The 22,407-nt window shown below is 41.0% G+C and overlaps 1 protein-coding gene across 3 annotated transcripts; it reads left to right on the top strand.

Annotated features, from left to right (window-relative positions):
* Positions 1-286: 286 nt before the first annotated feature.
* wdr35 (WD repeat domain 35) lies at positions 287-21,622 on the top strand. 3 transcript variants are annotated; one of them, XM_061794130.1, is made up of 29 exons: positions 287-373; positions 1,115-1,162; positions 1,248-1,365; positions 2,561-2,632; positions 2,739-2,831; positions 2,917-3,045; positions 3,217-3,350; positions 4,437-4,602; positions 4,681-4,826; positions 5,408-5,533; positions 5,860-6,045; positions 6,444-6,479; positions 6,583-6,643; positions 7,471-7,615; positions 7,914-7,983; positions 8,144-8,197; positions 9,372-9,478; positions 9,591-9,810; positions 10,290-10,370; positions 10,542-10,678; positions 10,805-11,008; positions 11,110-11,256; positions 12,599-12,731; positions 15,469-15,579; positions 15,926-16,090; positions 18,334-18,474; positions 18,575-18,731; positions 19,615-19,855; positions 20,665-21,622. In XM_061794130.1, the coding sequence occupies exons 2-29, from the start codon at positions 1,139-1,141 to the stop codon at positions 20,813-20,815; spliced, it is 3,555 nt and encodes a 1,184-aa protein (XP_061650114.1). In that variant the 5' UTR covers positions 287-373; positions 1,115-1,138; the 3' UTR covers positions 20,816-21,622. The 3 variants fall into 3 exon arrangements, with proteins under 3 accessions (XP_061650114.1, XP_061650116.1, XP_061650115.1); XM_061794132.1 differs by lacking the exon at positions 20,665-21,622 and having other exon boundaries at positions 293-373; positions 19,499-19,630; XM_061794131.1 differs by lacking the exons at positions 287-373; positions 1,115-1,162; positions 1,248-1,365 and adding an exon at positions 2,432-2,488.
* The last annotated feature ends 785 nt before the right edge of the window (positions 21,623-22,407 follow it).

Consider the following 22,407-nt stretch of genomic DNA (forward strand, 5'->3'; position numbering starts at 1 on the left):
CATCCAGCCATTCGTTTTCTACCGCTTATCGCGGAGACAGTAGCTTTAGCAGGGACGCCCAGACTTCCCTCTCAATCATCACTAGTAAATGTTCCCAGTGTTTTGGTTTTTTTTCAATTTCTTGTGTATTAGTACTGAAATGATTAACAACCACAGACATACAAAAAAATAGCTTTACACTATCCCAAAAAAGAAATGTATAATTGAGGTCCAAAAATCAGAGCAACTGCTGTGTCAATATTTATGTGAAAACTACAAGTACCAGCAACGTTCAAAACAAGAAAAACTACAACTACCAGAAAGCCACCGCACAGTGTACAGTTGCCACGGGCGACTGTAAGGCGCTACATCCTCCATAAAACGCGACGAAACAGTTGAGTTGGAACTGTTTTATAATACATTAGCGAGAACGTCACGAATGTCATTTTTAACGCTGGACGGATTGTGTCGTTTTGTGTGGAGTAGACGCTCTTTTTGTTCGCAGCTCTTTTTGTCGTGCTAGCTTAGCTAGCAAAGTAACCGCTAAAGTTCCACGACTGAGAGGAATAAACCAGCATTTCTTAACTACGTCCATTTAAACGTAACTTTCTGTGGTCTTCTTTCCGAGTGAATGGCGAACTGGCAATGTCAGTGCTGTCTCGTTGTTTTGCTAAAAAAGCTAATTATTTTGGTCACGACTTACACCGACCAGCCACCACATTATTGAACACTTGTACATGCAATGATATGCAACATTTTGCTTTTACAACCCCAATCACTTACACGCGGGTAGAAAAATATTAGGAACAACACGCAGTATGATGCAGGACAGTACAGTTTTAGACCAATGCACAAACCTACAGCTACAAACAAACAAACAAACATCTTGTTCAAAGAATACCGCTATTCAAAACTGAACATCATTTCCTTTGTAATACGGCTCTTGTATTGGATGTCATTATATTGACCAAGTGGCCATAAACTTGTGGCTGGTCAGTGTACTGCAGTAGACTAAATAGCATAGTAGTCACCAGACCAAGCTCTCATACTTAGGGTCTATTTGATTTGCTGTGCATTCTTCTCATTTAGTTTACATCCATGCTTACGTTTTTCTTTTGTTGGCTGCCACACCTAGATTTAAAGAGGCCTGAAGGATACCATGTTTATCTACCTCAGCAAGAAGGTGAAGCACCCTACTAAATGAACCTCATGCGGACAGTTGAAAGAATAAAAGCACAGACTCATGTAACTGTTATCTTGTCTTTTAGATTGCTATCCCCAACGGTATTCACTTGAAATGTGTCTCTTGGAACAAAGACCAGGGCTTCATTGCCTGTGGAGGTGATGACGGCCTCTTAAAAGTGCTCAAACTTGAAACTCAGACAGGTATGTTCGCCGTGTGTATCGAACAATTTGCAAACCATTTTTCGGACCCTTTTTGGATTTGCCTGGTAGAGCTTGACACATTGATGATTTTCACATTTTATTAGTGCCAGCATGTCATACCTCCCAGAGATAAGTGTTGTTTTGTGGCCACTCCCGTCAGACTTTACAAATAGCAGAGTATGGGCCGCAACTTGTCACTCAACTCTCCTCACCACCAACCTCAACAAACATCTGTTATCTCCAGATTTGATGGCAGTTTTTAATCTGTCGCTACGTGAAACGTTTGTCACATCATCTTGGAGGGAAAAAAGAAAGATGTTTTTATTACATATTTTGATTTTAGGCAGCATAGTGGCCAAGTATACTGTCAGCATGTCTGCCTCACAGTTTAGAAGTTTGGGGTTCAAATCTCAGCTGCGGCCTTCCTTCATGCTTGACTTGCTTTTCTCCTAGTACTCCGGTTTCCTCCCACATTACAAAAACATGCATATTAGGTTAATTCAAGACATGAAAATTTCCATAGCTGTGAATGTGAATCGTTATTTGTTCATATGTGCCCTGCGATTGACTGGTAATCAGTTCTGGGTGTACCCCGCCTCTGGCTCCAAGTCAGATGGGATAGGCTCCCACTCACCCGCGACCCTAATTAGAAGAAGCGTTCTAGACAATGGATGGATGGATCGAAAAGTTTATTTTTATCGGAATTGTTTCCAACAATCTGTGCTGTGCTGTGTGCTGTTTTCCCCTGCACTTCTGTCAAACTTGAATTTTCCCTCTGGGAATCAGCAAAGGATTATCATGCCTTAGCTTGCCTTGTCTTGTCAGGTGAGTGTCACAAGGACACCTTTCATTAGTGGCAGCCAACTTTGTTCAGTTTTTTGTTCACTTGCACATTGCAAATCAACATTTAACGTGTTGAAATTAGTTTTAAGACTGTTACCTAAGATCCATGTGATTGAGATTTTAGATTTTACAAAACAATAGTTCACACAGTGTGTACGAAATCTTTTAAAACTCACCAAAAGCCTTTCGGTGCTTTCCGGGTACCTCTGTATCAGTCCCTGTAAGTAGAAGTTGGTACCACCTTGTCCACTCCAAGTTGGAGAAACAATAGAGAGACTCAGTTAAGAAATTCTTAATTTCAAAGTATTGTATGCTGAATCGGCTCCCTTTTACTCTTTTCTTTTGTCAACAGATGACGCCAAACTCAAAGGACTTGCCGCACCCAGTAATTTGTCTATGAACCAGACATTGGGGGGACACAGTGGTGAGTCAACATTTGATGACGCATTTGTCAATCAAGAAAAGAAAGATCCCATAGTGGTATGCGAGTGAGAAACAATCACACCTTAGAAATACTGCTACATTTTCAGGTGCGGTACAAGTAGTTACATGGAACGAACAGTATGAAAAACTAACAACCAGCGACCAGAATGGACTCATCATCGTATGGATGCTCTACAAAGGTGCTGGCACCCTCTTTTTGTTAACTCATTATTGTGATGTAATGAAAATCATGTTGCTATTAATGTTTTACTTTCTTTTTCAAAGGTGCATGGTACGAGGAAATGATCAATAATAGGAACAAGTCGGTGGTGAGAAGCATGAGTTGGAATGCTGATGGTCAAAAGATCTGTATTGTGTATGAAGATGGGGCAGTCATTGTTGGATCTGTAGATGGTAAATAATTTGATAATTAAAATTGAACTCACCAGGATCTTAACACTTTTCCAGCCAGATGCAGCATAAGATGTGTTTGTCACTTGATAGGGATTGCTTTTTTCACATGCTTGTGTCTCACCGTGTGCGTGCGTCTCAAATGAGTTTGACTAAAGACCTCGTCTTTTGTAGGTAACCGGATTTGGGGAAAGGAGCTGAAGGGAAACCAGCTTGCACATGTGGCATGGTCTCCAGACAGCAAGATCCTGCTCTTCGGCATGGCCAACGGGGAAGTGCAAATCTTTGATAATCATGGCAATTTCATAGTGAGTATACAAGCACAACATACAACTTGAATGAACAAAGGTAAATAGAAGCAAAGCAGGAAGACACAGTCAAAAGACTCTCAGATTGGAAGGTTTGTCAGTATAAAAGTAGATGCGCTGCAGTGCAGCCACACATCATCATTGTGGAACGACTAGTCTCACACGGCCTTGTGAATCCATCTTACGAGTTAACGCGAGAGGAAGAGTAAATATTAAGGCCGAACAACATATTGCATTACTGCATTGAAGCCGATTTTTTTCTTGTTGATATTGAAGTCTTTATCACACACTGTTGTCAAGTTGTGGTGAACCAGCTGACAAGAAAAACAACTCTAGTCAATGTCTCAATTTCTTAAGTACAGTTGAGGTAGATTTAGTTGGTTGGTTTGAAAAGAATTCTGCTATACCTGTATAAATTGTAATCACTGTAAAATGGTGTCCTACTTATTTTGGGAATGAGGTATATTCAGTACATTCGCATTACATTCGTGCAATATTAGGTATTATGATTACATTTTTTGAAACTGTACTTCAAAAACTAAAGACAAGATTGCCCAAAAAGGACAGTTTGTCAAAATGGTCTGGTTGGAACGACCACTTCAACCTTAGTACAATGCATTGAAAATGTACTTGCATCAGGAAACATTGCCTCTTTGTGTATGTTTTTGTTTTTGTTTGATATCACCTTTAGTAAATCTAGTCAAATTACTGTCAAACAGTATAACGTAATTATACGGGCTGAAATGAGGAGAGGCCAACGTGTCAAAATATCTGCGAAGTTTCAAATGGCGTCACTTGCCCTAAAAGCTGGATAATGCAAATAATGCAAATGGAATAATTATTCATGAGAACAATAGTGTGGGCATAATAGTGTAGAATAGGTAATGTACGTACTTTAGTAATCATTTGTTGTGTTATGGAGGATATCGGAGGCATTTGAAGTTGTTTTTTTTCTTTTTGAAGAAAATCCCACAAAGACGGCAGCCCCTTGTTACATTGCTAATCACATTTTAGTCTGGTCTCCTCTAATTCCAAGTGTGCTTTTACCAACATGTAATCTTCAATGTCATTTGGATTGTTTTTCAGATGAAATTGACCGTCAGTTGTCTGACTAATGTGACAGGAGCCGTCAGGATAGCAGGTATCCACTGGTACTCGGGAACAGGTGGCTACGTAGAACCCGACTGCCCGTGTCTCGCTATGTGTTTTCAAAATGGAAGATGTCAGATTATGCGCTACGAGACTGATGAAAGTAAACGCAAAGACTGCAGCTCTTTTCCCACTTTAATATCACTTGTGACAATGAGCTATGCTACATTTCTTTCTGCAGACCCAGTGTGTATTGACACCATGATGAATGTGGTCAGTGTTCAGTGGAACCATTGCGGTAGTGTGCTGGCGATGGCCGGTTCCCTCAGAGCTTTGAACTCAGACGTAGAAATCAATGTGGTGCAGTTTTATACACCATTCGGAGAGGTAAGTGGGACATTTTATTTCCTTAAGATTTGGTTTGCTACACAATCACTGTCGGTGCCTTATTTTGGAAATTACACTTTTATCTACTCAGTCCTACATGTGACAGACAGGGGATAGGAGGAAGGTGGGTTGGTACAGAGAGACTGTGCATCATGTTTCTGTTGTCCAATTCTCATGAGTTAGATTCCCAGTAGTAGAGGCTCGGAACAGAAGTAATGATACCTCTATTGTAAGTTTGGGCACACATTATTTTTACCTCGCTTAAAGAGTTTTGTTTTGATGTACTGTTAAGGGTTCATGTTGTTAAAAGGGTGAGATTACCTTCAATTGTGTTTTATGCCCTTAATTATTTGAGGGCGCAAAATGTATATCGTCATGACTGAAAACCATATTCTATGCTTTGTTCAGTAGGTTCACAGTTGTTTATAATGTCCAGAATAAGAATAAGTTGTACATTTGACATTACTGTATAGAATTAATGTGAGTGGGTAGTTTCATTTTCTACTTTTTTTAATGGCTTAATATCTCAATGTTGAAATAAAAATCCCATTACGCATTGATTGCTTCATCACTTTACACAGCACCTGAGAACCTTGAAAGTCCCCGGGAAACAGATGACAGGAGTTGCTTGGGAAGGAGGCGGCCTGCGGATCAGCCTGGCTGTCGATTCCTACATCTATTTTGCTAATATCAGACCAGATTACAAGGTAAACGACAGCACTTTAAACGAAACGATTTGGATGTTCCTTTTTCGTAGAAATAATGTCGAAAGACTTTGGCTCAAGAGTACCGTCATATCACTAAATATGTTATTTCCTCCTGTCTGACAAAATCCTTTTCCAAATTGCTTTGATTCAAGGTCATTGAGAAGGCTGGCATTTATAGCATGATGGCCTTTTATACACATTGTAGTTTAAAAAAAAATCCATACAGAAAAAAACACTTACATCTGGGTTTAGGCTTTCGAGAATGTTCAGCAATCTCAAACTAAAGCTGAAACTCAGTGCCTGGTTTTTTTTTTTTTTTATACCAGTGGGGATTCTGTTGCAGTACAGTGGTATATGCCTTCACAAAGCCAGAGCGCCAAGATTACTGTGTGATCTTCTGGGACACTAAAAACAACGAAAAATTTGTCAAGTATGTCAAGAGCCTCATGTCCATCACCACATCAGGGGACTTCTGCACCCTGGCAAGCAAGGCTGAAGACACCCAGACTCAGGTACAGCCCAATTCACATTCTGTGGTCCAAAATAAACAATGATAATTCCTCAAGCAGTTTTGTCGTCATTTATGACAGCTTTGTCGCTACGTAACTCGTCATAGTAGATGTATTGAAACATGGTACAGCGGCCTCAACATAAATGAGTGCACACCCCCTTGGAAATGTAAACTTGTCATTGATTTCTCAATAAACACATCAATCGTCAGAATTTTCATGATGAGTACACTCAGTTACAATCAATGGCCCACATTTGTTGTAGTATTTTGTCGCATAGAATTCCACAGAAAATGTTGATTCTGAAAGTAAAGGTTGTCACGCTAATCTGTTGGGGTGTACTAATTTATGTTGAGCACTGTATATTGTTAAGCAGCTTTTACTTATTCTTTGGCACACAGGAAAACGCTGAGTCAGAGTCTGGGAGTCATGCAAAGGTAATGTCACGTTACTTAAAAGCACAGTATATCTTAAATAAGGAATACACGTGCAGCATAAGAATGCTGAAAATAACCTGCAACAACCATTCCTATTTTTCAGTTTGTCCTGATTCTGTGCAACTCAATTGGGACTCCTTTAGACTCAAAGTACATCGACATATGTGAGTTCCAGTTTAGAATAAAATTGAACTGCATATTCATACATAATATTTGATCACAGTGTGTTTTGTAACTTGAAATTGATAAAAGACCAGGATGTTGATTAATGACTTCAAGTCAATGTTAGAGCTCGCACCTCGCATATAGAAAAACAGTGGCCGGCCGACGCGCCGTCTTCTGCCACCCACAGTCACATCTCTCACAGGCTCACAGCAGTCTGCGGCCAATAGACAGTGTGTAGTGGGCGCCTTTAGACACTCCAAATATTCAACATACCGTATCTGCATGGCACAACTGAGTGTTTGCGGATGATCCCAAGCCAAGATGGTTCAAAGTCTGCAGATTTGAAAGACTGCCGTCTAAAATAGGCTCCCAGCTTAACAGGAGAATCCGGTCAACTGTCCGAGGCATCTCCTTTGTCTGGCTTTGCGTGCGTGTGTCTGTGTGTGTGTGTGTGTGTTTATGTGTGCGTGTACATATACAGTGGGTACGGAAAGTATTCAGACCCCCTTAAATTTGTCACTCTTTTTTTTTTTATATTGCAGCCATTTGCTAAAATCATTTAAGTGTCACTTTATTTTCTTTTATTTATTAAAAAAGAAAAACGGAACTATCACACAGCCATAAGTATTCAGAGCCTTTGCTCAGTATTGAGTAGAAGCAAGCACCCTTTTGAGCTAATACAGCCATGAGTCTTTTTGGGAATGATGCAACAAGTTTTTCCTGGAGAAGGTTTTCGTCCAGGATATCCCTGTACTTGGCCGCATTCATCTTTTCTTCGATTGCAACCATAAAACTGCCTACTTATCCTAATTATCGCCTTGGTTAGGTCCATTGTTTGTCACCATGACCAGGACGCATGTGATTGCTGCATCTAAAGAGGCTTTCTACTTATGGCAGTACAGAGTGGCGAATAAATTAACTGCCTTGGAGATCAACCAAGTAACCAGAACTAAGAAAGAGGGAAGGGAAAGGTGAGTTGTATTTATTATTATTTTTGTGTGTGTGTTGCATCACAGTCGAGATGTAGCTTTACAGGATGGCATAAAATGTACCCAGGACGCTCATGCCAAGACTGACAGTACACCCCAAGCTAGTCATGGAAAGTTACAGGGAGGCAAGATAACCACACATCTAGAGCCTAGGAGTCAGTGTCTGAAATCTGAATAGAATTCATTCATCTACATCCACTGCCACAGAGACTCCAGACAGCCCGGCTAAAAGCCACCTCAGTGTAAGTGTCTGATTTGCTCTAACTTCCTGTCTTTGTAGGGTATATCACATTGACAGCAGTCCAACTGGAGTCAATGACAATGGAGAGGACTTTGCAAAAGCCTTCACAGTAAGTGGCATTGGGCCGCAATTATGAATAAACCATTACTCTTTGAACTAGAGGTCTCCATTTTGTCATATGAAGCTCCGGTTATAATATTCATGCACTTAAATATGAAGGATTTGTCAATATATGCAACAAAAATGCTCATTTGTCTTTTCTTTTAAAGGCAACAAGAGATCCCATCTGTTGTATTACAGCAACAGATAAGACACTGATTGTGGTAGGTACATCTCTGCTTTTGATACAATTGATGCAAATAACTAAAACATACAATACTCACAAAACGTTAGGGGTATCATTTCGGGATGAACCTAAAATGCACTTTAACCTATACCTATGGACAGCTTACTGTTATCTGACAAGGAGCTGAATGACAAAATTCACAATGAGTGTGTGATCCATGAGTCGATTTCCCGATTCGATTAGATTTGGTATTTCAGCAGTCCTCTTTATCATACTGTTCACACCTTTTGACATCACAAGACCAAGACAGCGCCTGACAATTGATTAACAGTACCTTGCCATTGCAAGGCTTTCAAACACGATGTCCTCAGAGGGAATGGGCCCCTGAGTTTGGAATGTAACATTGTGTCATCAGTAGGTTGCAAGAGAACTACAGAGACACTGGAAGGTTCACAGAAAGGCATAGAAGTGGACGTCCTTGGAAATTTTCAAAACATAAATTTACTATTCAGCTCCTAGTGGGAGACCAGCAAGTTGTGCAAAAAGTACTGAAACATTGAACTTTTAGACATGTCAAAGTTTAGTGAAGGTAAAATTAAAGGTCCCATATTTTGCCTATTGAGACCTCCATAGAGTGACTCTCTAACATGGACTTAGTATAAAAGTGTCAATTTCATTCAAACAACACCTTGGTTTTGCCATATGAGTGTCCAGAAAAGGCCCCTCCGACAGCTGCTTGTGTTTGACCCAGTTTTGTATCCGCTTTGTCCATATTTGGCTAAGACCAACCCCTTTCCTCTGAATGGTTTCCTCCGTGTAATAAAAGACCCACTTGTGAGCGCACACGTGTTTGTCATGTTGACAGCGCTGGCTCGGGAGCGGAAGGGGAAGGCGGAAATCTTCGCTAGTGACGTAGATAAGCTCGAGAAATTCAAACGACCTGATTTCAGGCTTCTCGGCAGAAAAAACGTCTGGAACTTAGGAATGCGTTGACAATTTTATTTCATATTTCGGATGTTTACTGACGCACCATAGAGACAATATTACATCACAAATACTAGAAGAAGTTGGTTGGGTAAAATATGTCCCCTTTAAGTTCACCTGGAAATGTCATAGTGCATTTTAGGTACGTCCTGAAATGTCACCTAGAGGTCAAATATCCCTAACTCTTTGTGAGTCGTGTCTATCAGTAATTTTTGTGTGTGTTCCAGGGCCGTGAATCGGGTGTTATCCACAGATATAGCCTGCCAAATGTCGCTCTCATCCAGAAATACATAATGAACAGAGCCCATCATCTCTCTTTAAACTGCAACTCCAGGTAAGCTCTGATTGTAGTTGCTTTGCATTTCTATAAATATGTAGACTGTGCATTAATGCACCTCTTTCATCAGAACTGATGGCTGAATGTTTGAATCATTTTTTCCCTTTAGTCGACTGGCCATTATTGACATCTCCGGCGTTCTCACGTTGCTGGACGTGGAGGTTCACGCATCGTCAGGTGACAACACCGGCAGTCAGGTGTCAATAGGGGATCCATCAAAGTTTGAACGCAAGGATGTTTGGGACATGAAGTGGGCGAACGACAACCCTGATCTGTTTGCCATGATGGAAAAGACCAGAATGTATGTCTTCAGGAACCTAGACCCAGAGGTGAGTCAATTACTGCTTTCATCATCTTACGACCACTTCTAACGTTAACCGAAATTAAATATCGCAAATGCTCATAAACATGCTTAGATGTTTATACCCGTTGGGTCCGAGCTGTGAATGTTTAAAAAAAAAACGTTCGTAGAGTTTTCGTTCAAAAATACTGTAATTTTGGGTACCTTTTGAAAATCTTATACAGTGTTTGTCATTTTACCAAATTAAATTAAGAATATTGAGAACTCAGAGATCTTTTTTTTTCCATTATATTTACTTGCTACTCTTTCATTACTATCATTAACTTTCTTTGCTGATTGATTCAGATAATTTAGATGGTTCTATTGCCTCACAGTGAAGTGTGTGACATCCATTTTGACTCGAGTTTCAGTTACCAAATGTGGTTCCCTGCCCTTTAAAGGGCTACTGTGTTGATTGAGTTCATGGTTAAGCTTGATATCTGTACTAAATGTCATTTGGGAGCACAGGAACCCATCCAAACATCAGGATATATCTGCAACTTTGAGGACCTTGAAATCAAATCTGTCCTGCTAGATGAAATCATGAAGGTAAAAAAAATGTGAGCAATTGTTTTGCTCCTTAAATATCCTAAATCAGAAGTAATTAAAGAAAACGTCTCACATTTTTGATGAACTATGAATGTAAGTGGTTCGAATTGAGAATATCTTAACTTAAAGACACTATCTGATATGTTTAAGAGGTGACCTGGTGCTTTGCAGGACCCAGAGAGGCCAAATAAAGACAATCTCATCAACTTTGAAATCCGTTCCTTGAGAGACAGCCGTGCACTTATTGAAAAAGTGGGAATCACAGATGCTTCACAGTTCATTGAAGATAATCCCCACCCAAGACTCTGGTAAAAATGTATAATGATAACTTTTTACATAAATGTTAAATGTTGCTGACTACACAATTTGTAACATGCCTTTCAGAATTACTAATAGCCATGAAACATCTCTTCTGTCTATCATCGACGTGCCAGGCGTTTGCTTGCTGAGGCGGCCCTCCAAAAACTGGACCTGAAGACTGCTGAGCAGGCATTTGTCCGCTGCAAAGACAACCAGGGCATAGAGTTTGTCAAGCGCCTGGGTAACCTGCAGAGTGAGCCCATGAAACAGGCAGAGGTGGCAGCGTACTTTAGCAGGTTTGAGGAAGCCGAGCGCATGTATTTGGACATGGACCGCAGGTACAGTATGTTTGGACTAAAATTTGTTGCAGGAAGGCAGATATTTTTTTTTGCTTTGGCTTCTTGATCCTATTGACTGAAGTGCTCATATCATTTTCCAGGGACCTTGCCATTAGCCTTCGGATGAAGTTGGGAGACTGGTTCAGGGTTCTCCAACTGCTTAAAACTGGCTCTGGGGACTGTGATGATGCTCTACTGGAGCAAGCCTACAATGCAATAGGGGACTACTTCGCCGACAGACAGAAGTGGTATTGGCAATTTTGATTTATTTACTTTGATTTTAGTTGATTACATTCTTGTTATTACAGCCCAATTCCAATGAAGTTGGGACGTTGTGTTAAATGCAGAGGTGGTAAAAATACTCACACTCTGTCCTTAAGTTGAAGTACAGATACTGGTACAAGTAGATGTACTGATTCAACTTCTGTGCCTGTTAGTAAAAGTAGAAAAATAAATAAAAGTACAGACTCTAACATGTACTTAATTTGTTGTCCCATTGTCCCATGCCATTTCTATACAGTACCCATTTGATAACTTGACACAGAGAATGACATTTCTAAAGGAAAAAAAAGTCATGATACATGTTGCATGTTGTTAAAGAACTAGCTAGTGTTGGCTCGACTTTTATGCTAGCAACACAACATGTTCCCATGGCTTTGCTAATAATAACAATTGAGAAAAATATGTTACATGTAGCACGGTGGACGACGAGTTAGAGCAACAGCCTCACAGTTCTGAGGACCGGGGTTCAATCCCCAGCCCCGCCTGTGTGGAGTTTGCATGTTCTCCCCGTGCCAGCGTGGGTTTTCTCCGGGCACTCCGGTTTCCTCCCACATCCCAAAAACATGCATGAATTGGAGACTCTAAAGTGCCCGTAGGTGTGACTGTGAGTGCGAATGGTTGTTTGTTTGTTCCTATGTGCCCTGCGATTGGCTGGCAACCAGTTCAGGGTGTACCCCGCCTCCTGCCCGATGATAGCTGGGTGAGGCTCCAGCACGCCCGCGACCCTAGTGAGGAGAAGTGGCTCATAAAATGGATGGATGGATGGATGTTACATGTATGTCTTTTTTCAGATTCGACAAATAATTTTTGAATGCCAGAAGCTTGCGGTTTTTTTTAGACTGGCACGAGACGCAATGTATTCGCCACAAATTATTCTTGCAGCTGACAAAATCAAACAATTCTCTTAAAAAAGGCCACGGATGGGGAAATATCTTGCTTCTCCAAATCTGTTCTTGTTGTCTTACATAGCTTGGTGGCACAGTCACCGTTTGTCTGCCCATTCACCCTGGCATCTCTCTTTGCACGTCTATATAAGTGTGGTTCTCTATGCGGTGTACAACAAAAATATACAGTACATAATAATATATGCACACGCAAATTGAATTCCCCCTTGAGGGATCGTAACCTGTGTGATGAATATAACAAAAATATTGCAAGGGTTGTGAAGTTACGTGAACACGAAAGCATTTCGAGTATTCCGAACAGGCATTATCACTTAGTACTGCATTATGAAGCAATCATGAATGCATAGTAGTCACACAGTGCATGAGCAAGTTTTACATAAGCCTCGCTTCTGCTTCTTTGAAGGGTCAATGCAGTGCAGTACTACCTTCAGGGCCGCCACCAGGAGAAGTTGGCAGAATGCTACTACATGTTAGAGGATTATGATAACCTTGAGCAGTTGACGAATTCACTACCAGAAAACCATAAACTTCTGCCGGTAAAATAAATTTGAAAGACTTCTAGCTCTAAGCTAATTCCAGACTGCATCTGGAGTGATGGCAACTGTGATACACCTCACCATTTTTTTCACTACACATTTCCAAAGGTGCTATGAAAATGTCACCAGATGTTGGGAACAACCCAAATAATCCATACATACAAAGAAAGTAGAACAAATTAGTTCCAAAATTAAGTTGTGTGTAATAACGTGAAATCACACAGGGAAAAAAGTATTGAACACATGAAAAGGGGAGGTGCAAAAAGGCATGGAAAGCCAAGACAACACCTAAAATCTCCCTGGGGAACACAATTTTTGTTGATCGGTTTGACAGCTGTTTTTAACCAATTTGTGTGTGCGGAATCCAAAATTGATCTCAGTTTTTCTCTATTATGTCAACTTTCGCCAACTGGTATTAAAATAGTAAAGTAATAAATAAATAAATAATAAATCATTAAAATAATTCAATAATTAATACTTTGTACAAAAGCCCTGTTTGCAATGACAGCTTCAAGACACTTCCGGTATGGAGAAACTCGTCGCATGCATTGATCTGGTGTGATTTTGGCCCATTCCTCCACACAAGCAGTCTTCAAATCTTCAAGGTTCGGTGGGCTTCTTTTATGGACCTTGAGTTTCAGATCTTTCCATGGATTTTCGATTGGATTCAAGGAAGGTGATTGGCTGGGCCATTCTAGCAGCTTCCAAACCATTTGAGAGTTTCCTGGGCATTATGTTTTGGATCATTATCCTGATGAAATGTCCACCCTTGTTTCATTTTCATCATTCTCGTAGATGGCAGCAGATTTTTGTCAAAAAATGTCTCTGTACATTTGCCCATTCATCCTTCCTTCAATAATGTGAAGTTTACCAGTGCCATTAGGTGTAAGCAGCCCCACACCGTCATGTTCCCACCTCCGAACTTCACTGTTGGTACGGTGTTTTTAGGGTGATGTGCAAACGTGGTGTGCATTTTGGCATCAAACAGTTAAATTTTGCTCTCATCCGACCAGACTATATTCTCCCAGTATTTAACAGACTCGCCCAAATGTTATTCAGCAAACTTTAAAGAAGCTTCGACGTGGCATGCATACAGGCCATGGTGGCAGAGTGCATTACTCACTGTTTTCCTTGTGACAACAGTACCTGCTAATTCCAGGTCTTTTTTAAGCTCTCCACAGGTGGTCCTTGGCTCTTGGACAACTCTTCTGATTATTATTTGCACTCCTCTGTCACCTGATTGAGGCAAATTTGTTGTGATATGATTGGCTTTCCACTTACGTATTATGGCCCCAACCGTGCTCACTGGAACATTCAGAAGCTTAAATATGCACCTGTAACCAATGCCATCATTATGTTTTGCAAAAATTACCATAATTTCTCATGTGTAATGCACATTTTTTGCCTAAAAAAATGTCAAAAGTCAACAGTGCGCATTATACATAGGTATAGGAGCAACTGGAAAAAACTCACATTTTATAAATGTATGCCCCCATCTAGAGGTTATGAAAAAGCTGTACATTTTCAAAAGTCAATAGTGCGCATTATACATAGGTATGGGGCAACTGGAAAAAACTTTCCCATTTTATAAATGTATGTCGCCATCTAGAGGTTATGAAAAAGCTGTACACTTCCATTCCAAAATTCCACCGCCACCTAGGTTATGAGAAAGGTGTACACTTTCATTCTAATAGGCCACCGCCACCTAGTGGTTATAAAAAAGGGCATAGCCTACACTTTCATTCCAATATGACAGGGGTACGTATATGTACAGTTGTGCTCATACGTTTACATACCCTGGCAGAATTTGAAATGTATTTACTTATTTTTATTTTTTTAAATACGACTGATGACTGTACAACTATCATTAATTCCTTTATGGTTATGTTTTGTTTGATGATAATGCTTTTCTGGAATGCTTGACCGTTTAATTTGAATCCCATAAAATTAAAATTGAATATGTTTCGCCTGGTTCTTCAGGTTTTCTTTAAAGAATTGTACCCATCTTACAAATTCTGCCTGGGTAATCAAACCTATGAGCACAACTGTGTGTTTTCTAATTTACTAAATACAATTAGGTCTGTGAATTTCAAAATAAGAGCAAGTAAATGAAAAAAAGTATTACGTGTTCAAATAAAGTGCTTAACTTCAGAATAATTATTTGGGGAAAAAAACTAAAACATACAGATAATACTTTGTTTCGATCATATGGGTAGAAGGAAAATCATGCATTGTAAAAATGCATTATACATAGGTAGAAGGGTTTTCCAGAATTTTGAGGTCAACTTTGGGGGTGCGTATTATACATCGGTGCACATCATACACGAGAAATTATAGTAGTTTGCGATGGTCTTGAGACAGCTCTTTGCTCTTACCCATCATGAGACTTGACTAACACCTTGGCCATAAGACCTTTTTGTAGCCTATCAATTAGGACTGAACCAGCTGATATTCATTCGCACTAACAAGGGACTGAATTGCTGTTTGATTATTGATAGATTTATTTTTTTTTTTTCCCGATTTCATTTCACATTTTTATACACAACTTCATGTATGATCTTATTTGTTGTTCTTTCTTTGTATGTATGGATTACTTGGGCTGTTCCCAACATCCGGTGTTTATTTCATGTCAATAGCACCTTTAGAAATATATTTAGTGAGAAAAATGGTGACGTGTTATATACTTATTTCGGCCGTTGTATCTCACATACTGACATTTGCCACATCTATGCTGTAGGAGATTGGCCAGATGTTTACCACTGTGGGCATGTGCGAACAGGCTGTGAATGCCTACTTTAAATGCAACCAGGCCAAGGCTGCCGTTGACACGTGTGTTCATCTGAACCAGGTGAGAGACGCCCACTGTGGCACCTTGCTGACCTCCCGCCTATATCATCTTCATGAGTGATATTTAGCTTGGCCGTGTGAATACTGCCCTTGCACTTTGCTGCTACAATGCAAGTGTAGCATTTGACCGATGGTGTAGCTATCGATGGAATAGCATAAACTTGGATTTCAACAGTAAGTGCTGCAAATTTAAATGTGTAATCTTTGTTAATTATGTCAAATTTGCACCGTCGTTATTCAACTGTCAAGTCAGATCCCTCTTGCCATTCCTTCCCATTCCACTATCATGTGCTGTAGATAATGTTGTTCTGTTTGCCTTACTTTTCTGTTTTCTTTCTTTACGTCAGTGGAACAAAGCAGTGGAACTTGCCAGAAAACACAACATGAAGGAGATTAAACCTCTTCTGTCCAAATATGCTTCACATCTCCTTGAGAAGAACAAAATTCTAGAGGCAGTGGAATTGTATCAGAAGGCTCACTATTTTCTTGATGCAGCCAAACTCATGTTTAAGGTACATCACTTGTACTACCTGTATTTGTGGACTATGTGCATGTATAATTGCTGTGAAAAAGCATTTGCTCCCTTCCTGAGTCCGGACCTAAATACAGATATGTGCCAAAAATGTAGAATATCGAGGGAAAGTCCATTTATTTGAATAATCTTTTTCAAAAAGTGAAACTTGTATGTTATGTTAGTTCACCAAACACAAAGTGAAATATTTCAAGCCTTTATTTGTTTCAATTTTGATGATTAAAGCAGAAAGGGGGAAAACAAAACTATGCAGTATTTTACAAAATTTGAATACTTCCATGTGACCACCAAAAAATAATCTTAAACACAGAAATGTTGTCCTTCTGAAAAGTGTATGAAAGTAATATGCCCTCAGTACTTTGTTGGGCCTCCTTTTGCATTAATTAAAGCATCAAGGCGGTGTGGCATGGAGGTGGTCGCCCTTTGGCACAATTCAGGTATCAAGTTGCTTTGATAACGGCCTTCAGATCGTCAGCTTTTCGGGGTTTCTGTTCCCTCATCTTCCTCTTGACAATACCCCATAAATCTTCAGTGGTGTTCAAGTCCGGCGAGTTTGCTGGCCAATCAAGTAACGGTTACTCCATGGCTATTAAACCAGGTATTGGTAGTTTTGGCTTTGTGGCTACAGCTGTAGCCCATGTCATGCAGACGTCTGTATGTGGTGGTTCTTGATGCACTGACACCAGCCTCAGTCCACTCCTTATGACGCTTCCCCAGATTTCTGAATCGCCGTTGCTTGACGATCCTCTCAAGGCTGCGTGCGGTCATCTCTGTCAACTTTTCCGGCGACATTTCCCCCTTCCTCTTAACACTCTGTTAATGTATTTTGATACAGCGCTCTGTGAGCATCCAGCTTCTTTTGCAATTTCTTTTTTAGACCTTTTTTCCTTATGGAGGGTCTCACTGTTGGTTTTCTGCAGAACCGTCAAGTCAGCAGTTTCCCCCACGATTCTGAAGCCAACTTGGCCAGACTGAGACAATTGAAAGGCTGAAGAAAACCTCTGCAGGTGTTTTGCTGACAAGATTGTGACACAGGGAGCCTACAATGTTGAACTTTGTCATGATAGTTCTAATTTTGGGAAATACTGGATTTGTTTATTTTTTCATCTTTCTGCCATAATCTTAAAAATTGAAACAATTGAAGGCTTGAAATATTTCACTTTGTGTGTGGAGAACTTATATAACATTCTTGCTCAGGGACTGAAAAGACTCACCCACAAGTTATTGGAAACACTTAATTTCTGTTATTGCTGCCAAGGATGGCAAAACCCGTTATTATGTTCAGGCGGCGATTTACTTTTACAAATAGGGTTAGATTTTGAGGTTTTGAGATAGGTTCCCTTTAATCCAAAATATCATCATTTAGAAACTGCACTCTGAATTAACTTGGGTTGTCTTTGTGAGGTATTAAAATTGGCTTGATTATCCGAAACACGGATTAATAAGCAGAAATCATCCATCCATCCATCCATCTTTTCTCTGAGCCGCTTCTCCTCACTAGGGTCGCGGGCTGCTGGAGCCTATCCCAGCTATCATCGGGCAGGAGGCGGGGTACACCCTGAACCGGTCGGCAGCCAATCGCAGGGCACATCGCAACGAACAAGCGTTCACGCTCACTTTCACACCTACGGGCAATTTAGAGTCTTCAATCAACATACCACGCATGTTTTTGGGATGTGGGAGGCACGGGGAGAACATGCAAACTCCACACAGACGGGGCCAGGATTCGAACCCCGGTCCCCAGAACTGTGAGGAAGATGTGCTAACCAGTCGTTCACCGTGCCGGCAAGCAGAAATCAAGAAGGGGCCAAATAGTTTTTTCACGGCACTGTACACTTTACAGCGCTTTTCCTCATTAGGGTCGCAGATGAGCTGTAGTCTATCCCAGCTGACTTTGGGCAGGAGGCATGGGACGCCCTGAACTGGTCACCAGCCAATTGCAGGGCATATATAAACAAATAACCATTCACGCCCACATTTACACCTCTGGACATTTTGGAGTCTTCAATTAACCCACACTTGGGGATGTGGGCGAATGCCAGAGTACCTGGACAAAACCCACACAAGCACAGGGAGACCATGCAAATGGCAGAGACAAAAATTCAAAGCCTGAACCTCAGAACACGCCAGCGGACGTGCTGAACAACCCGAAAAAACGGAAGATGCCTAGTGGGATTGATTGTGGCTGTCTCTCAATCGTGCATTTGTGGGGTTTGTTCCCAGATAGCAGATGAGGAGGCCAAGAAAAGGACTCGACCGCTGCGGGTGAAGAAGCTGTATGTGCTGGCTGCTCGGCTCGTAGAAAACCATCACGAGCAGAAGAAGACGTTGCAACAGAGTCAAGCTAAAGGGAAGAAGTCAGAGGTTAGTCAGGATAAATACACAAAATACACTCACGCTCTCGGTCCCTTAATTGTGTCTTTTTAATTTGTCATTATTTCAAAACGTCATCCCTTATTATTAGGCAACCTTTGCACTTGCTGAACTCCTCGAGGAAGACTCCACCTCCGCAGACAGTCGTGTTCCGGACAACGCGTGGCGAGGAGCGGAAGCGTATCACTTCTTCCTGCTCGCTCAAAGGCAGCTGTATGAAGGCTACATGGAGAACGCCATGCACACAGGTAAACAACCCCAGCGACACTTTGTCAGAACACGATATCAGGGATGTCCAAACATTTTCCACATGCAGAAAAATGGAAGGACGAGGTGGCCCACTGCACTTTGTGTTTATAAATATGCTAAAAGCATTTCAACGGGCCATTGATCAACGTATGCAAACCGCTTCATCATAATTCAAGTCTAAATCTAAGTGTTATCGGTGACAGAGCAAAAGTATTGGTGTTATAGCTAATTTGTATTTATTTTTGTTTAAAAACAATTGTGATATTTTGTAGCATTCGCATTTAAAGGCTTTTTGAAATTTTAAACAAAAACATTACTTTTCATTTAGAACTATATTTAAAATGTTAAATTAAATACATGTGACAAATTTCCATTCAACTACAAAAAAATATAAATGAAAAAAGTGTGATATCGTCTCATGTTCAACTTCTTTTGACATTTTCGTTTTAAAATGTTTGCTCTTTTTCAAGATTCGAATTTTTTATGAACTGTATTTAATTTTCTTATGAGGGCATGTGGCAGGCCCACAATAAAAGGGCAACTTTGAACACACACGGCTTGTTCACACCACAGCCGACAATGTACGCTCGTGTATGCTTCGTATACAGTACACTGAAAGAGTATTCATCACGTCAACAAGTCAAATACACTATCTGAGGAAATATGGTATATGCGTTCTTTTGTTATTGCTTTCTGTAACTGAAATTAATATTTTTGAAATGGAAGTTCTTTAAGTAAGAACCTGAATTTGTTTGTCTCTATCAAGTCACTTGACACGGAGATGAACCACATGGATCTGGATCTTTTTGGATAAAACAAACGAAAATCAAGTTTAACAATAAACACAAAGCAGCACACTTACTGTTTGCACCACATTTAAAGCCCTTCATCTTCGCGAATACGAGGACATCATCCCTGCAGTGGAGATCTACTCTCTCCTAGCCGTCTGCTCGTCGGCCGGCCGGGCCTTCGGCACGTGCTCGCAGGCCTTCATCAAGCTGGAGGCCCTGGAGAGTCTGGACGCGGAGCAGCGGCTGCTCTATGAGGACTTGGCCTTGGAGATCTTCACCAAGCACGTGCCAAAAGACAGTCGCACGCTGGAGCTAGACGCGGCATCAGAAGGGTGAGGAAAAACAAAGGTTCAAGTCGAACTTATTACACATAATCTAATGCCTGTGGAGAAAGGGCTGGTAGAAACCATCCATCCATTTTTTGTAGCGCTTCTCCTCACAAGGGTCGCGGGCGTGCCGGAGCCTATCCCAGCTATCTTCGGGCGAGAGGCGGGGTGCACCGTGAACCGGTGGCCAGCCAATCGCAGGGCACATAGAAACAAACAACCATTCGCACTCACATTGACACCTACGGGCAATTTAGAGTCTTCAATCAACCTACCGTGCATGTTTTGGGGATGTGGGAGGAAACCGGAGTACCCGGAGAAAAGCCACGCGGGCACGGGGAGAACATGCAAACTCCACACAGGCGGGGCCGGGGATTGAACCCCGGTCCTCAGAACTGTGAGGCAGAAGTGCTAACCAGTAGTCCACCCACCGTTCCCCTTGTAGAAACCATCCAACTCTTATGCTAGTACAGTGGTAGCAACTTACGTCGTACGAGCGAGCGTCACTTGAATGCCCTCGCATAGGGGCAAGGAGCACCACAGCCGCTGTTTATTGAATGGGACAAACACAAAACGAGAACATTCGCAAGGAGCAACTCCCAACTCCTGATGGCTGTCACTAGGCCACGCCCCTTAAAGGCTCACATCCACCTACACAACTACCACAGTATGTACTGTAATCACACTTTCTAAAACCAATTGATTTCTTTACATTCTCATGTTATTGTTTCTCACGTGACATTGCGGCACTTTCTGTAATTGCACCACTTTCCATGAACTCGCCACACCTTTTTTTTCTCTCTCTCTCTTTGTAGGACGGCGGAAAGGTTACCCACCTGCATAGTGAGCGGTCTGCCCATCCAGGACTACCACTTGTGGATGTGCAGCGTGTGCAAGCACTGCGCTCAAGGCCACGAGATCAGCAAATATAACTATTGCCCGCTTTGTCACAGTCGTGTGGGCTGAAGCTGATTTCAGAGCTTGAAAAAAACAAAAACTACATTTTCACCCGAGAAAGGAGCTTATATTTTTGTATTGCACGCATTACACTACACAAAGAAGCAATTTACATCCATGCAGGCTAAAGAGATTTGGAGTGGAAGGCTGTGCGGAGTTTGATCCAAGTGCTCGATTGTTTCTCTGCAGCCTTACAGACTGAATTGAATCCTATTTTACAAGTCTTTGCGTTGCACTTATCTGTATGTCACAGTGAATGTCTGAGCAGAAGGCGTGTATAAAAGCATAGATGTGATATGAGATCTACATGCACGTAATCATATTATCGCTCACGAGTAAGAAATTCTTCCTTTGCAACCCAGAAGCCCAGTTTCTGTGTCCCTTTTTTCCCTCTTTCCCACTCTGAAGAAAAAAGCAAGAATTGGTAAGAATTCTTCTTCATGGCTTCTTCTTTTTTTTTTCTTCCCACCGGCATCGTACGTACTACTTTTTCAACAGGTTTATTTTATTTTATTCATTTTTTAAATTTTAGGACAAAATTAAACCTGTTTTTTTTTTTTTTTTTTCATTATTGCAAGACAGGAATAACAATATCAATAGGGTATCGCACTGCAAACATAGGGTGTAATCAAAGCATTTTGTTGCTAACGTAATTCTGTTAAATACTATTTTCCACAGGAAATAAAAAATCTCAAGAATTACTGCAAAAGGGGAAAACAGCAGTCAGTTGTTGTTGTTGTTGTTGTTGGAGTAAAAAAAGTAAAATAATAATCATTCATTCATTCATTGATCCATAAATAAATAGCCCAAAAAGCTCGTCTGTACTGTGTCCTGAACAGTGGAGCTGCTTGTCATCATCCTTGTCCGCCATCTACTGGCTCGAGATGGTCGTTCATTTGGTAATTGAGGAATTCTAGCTGTTTCTGTTTATTTTGATCAAGTTTGTGTGTCTGAGTGAAAAGGTCAAGTTCATTGACTACTTTTATAAGGACCAAAGGTCACTTGTTCAGCTCCAAGCTGGGTTCCGCTTGCACATGGCGGTGTTTCAAAAAGCTCCTTTAAATATTATGGCTCGATAGTGCGAGATCTTAAAACAATGTTGCATATTTGTTGAGGTTCCTTCTACAGTTTTACAATGTAGAACTGCAATTGTCTCCGAATAGTTTAGCATACTTCATGCAGACCCTCCTTTAACTAAATTGGTTAACCGAAATCGGTTCGGTTTTGAGCAAGTTGATCTAAATTGACATCATGACTGCCCCACACAGAGTTTCTCTGCCCATAACTTTGACCAACTAGGCTAGTTGAAGATCCAGAGGCACTTTTAAGTGATGTCTGACCGCTGGACTGCACTACCGTGAAGAGCCACTGTCATGCAGAAGCCGTGAGCCTGCCATTACGTCAAGAACAAAAGGTAAGCAGAGCTGCATTCAGTTGTGTTGAATGTCAAGGAACTGTTTGGAAGTTAGAGATGTTTCGGAAATAAATAAAGTCATTTACTGCCATCTTGTGGCAGCTATTGGTAATTGCAAGCCTTTATCCTCCTGCTTCCGCAGGTATACCCACACGCTGTCGTCGTAACTCCACGGCTCTCCCCGCAG

Source organism: Phyllopteryx taeniolatus, chromosome 13, assembly GCF_024500385.1.
Source record: "Phyllopteryx taeniolatus isolate TA_2022b chromosome 13, UOR_Ptae_1.2, whole genome shotgun sequence".
In the NCBI taxonomy this organism is placed as follows: domain Eukaryota; kingdom Metazoa; phylum Chordata; class Actinopteri; order Syngnathiformes; family Syngnathidae; genus Phyllopteryx; species Phyllopteryx taeniolatus.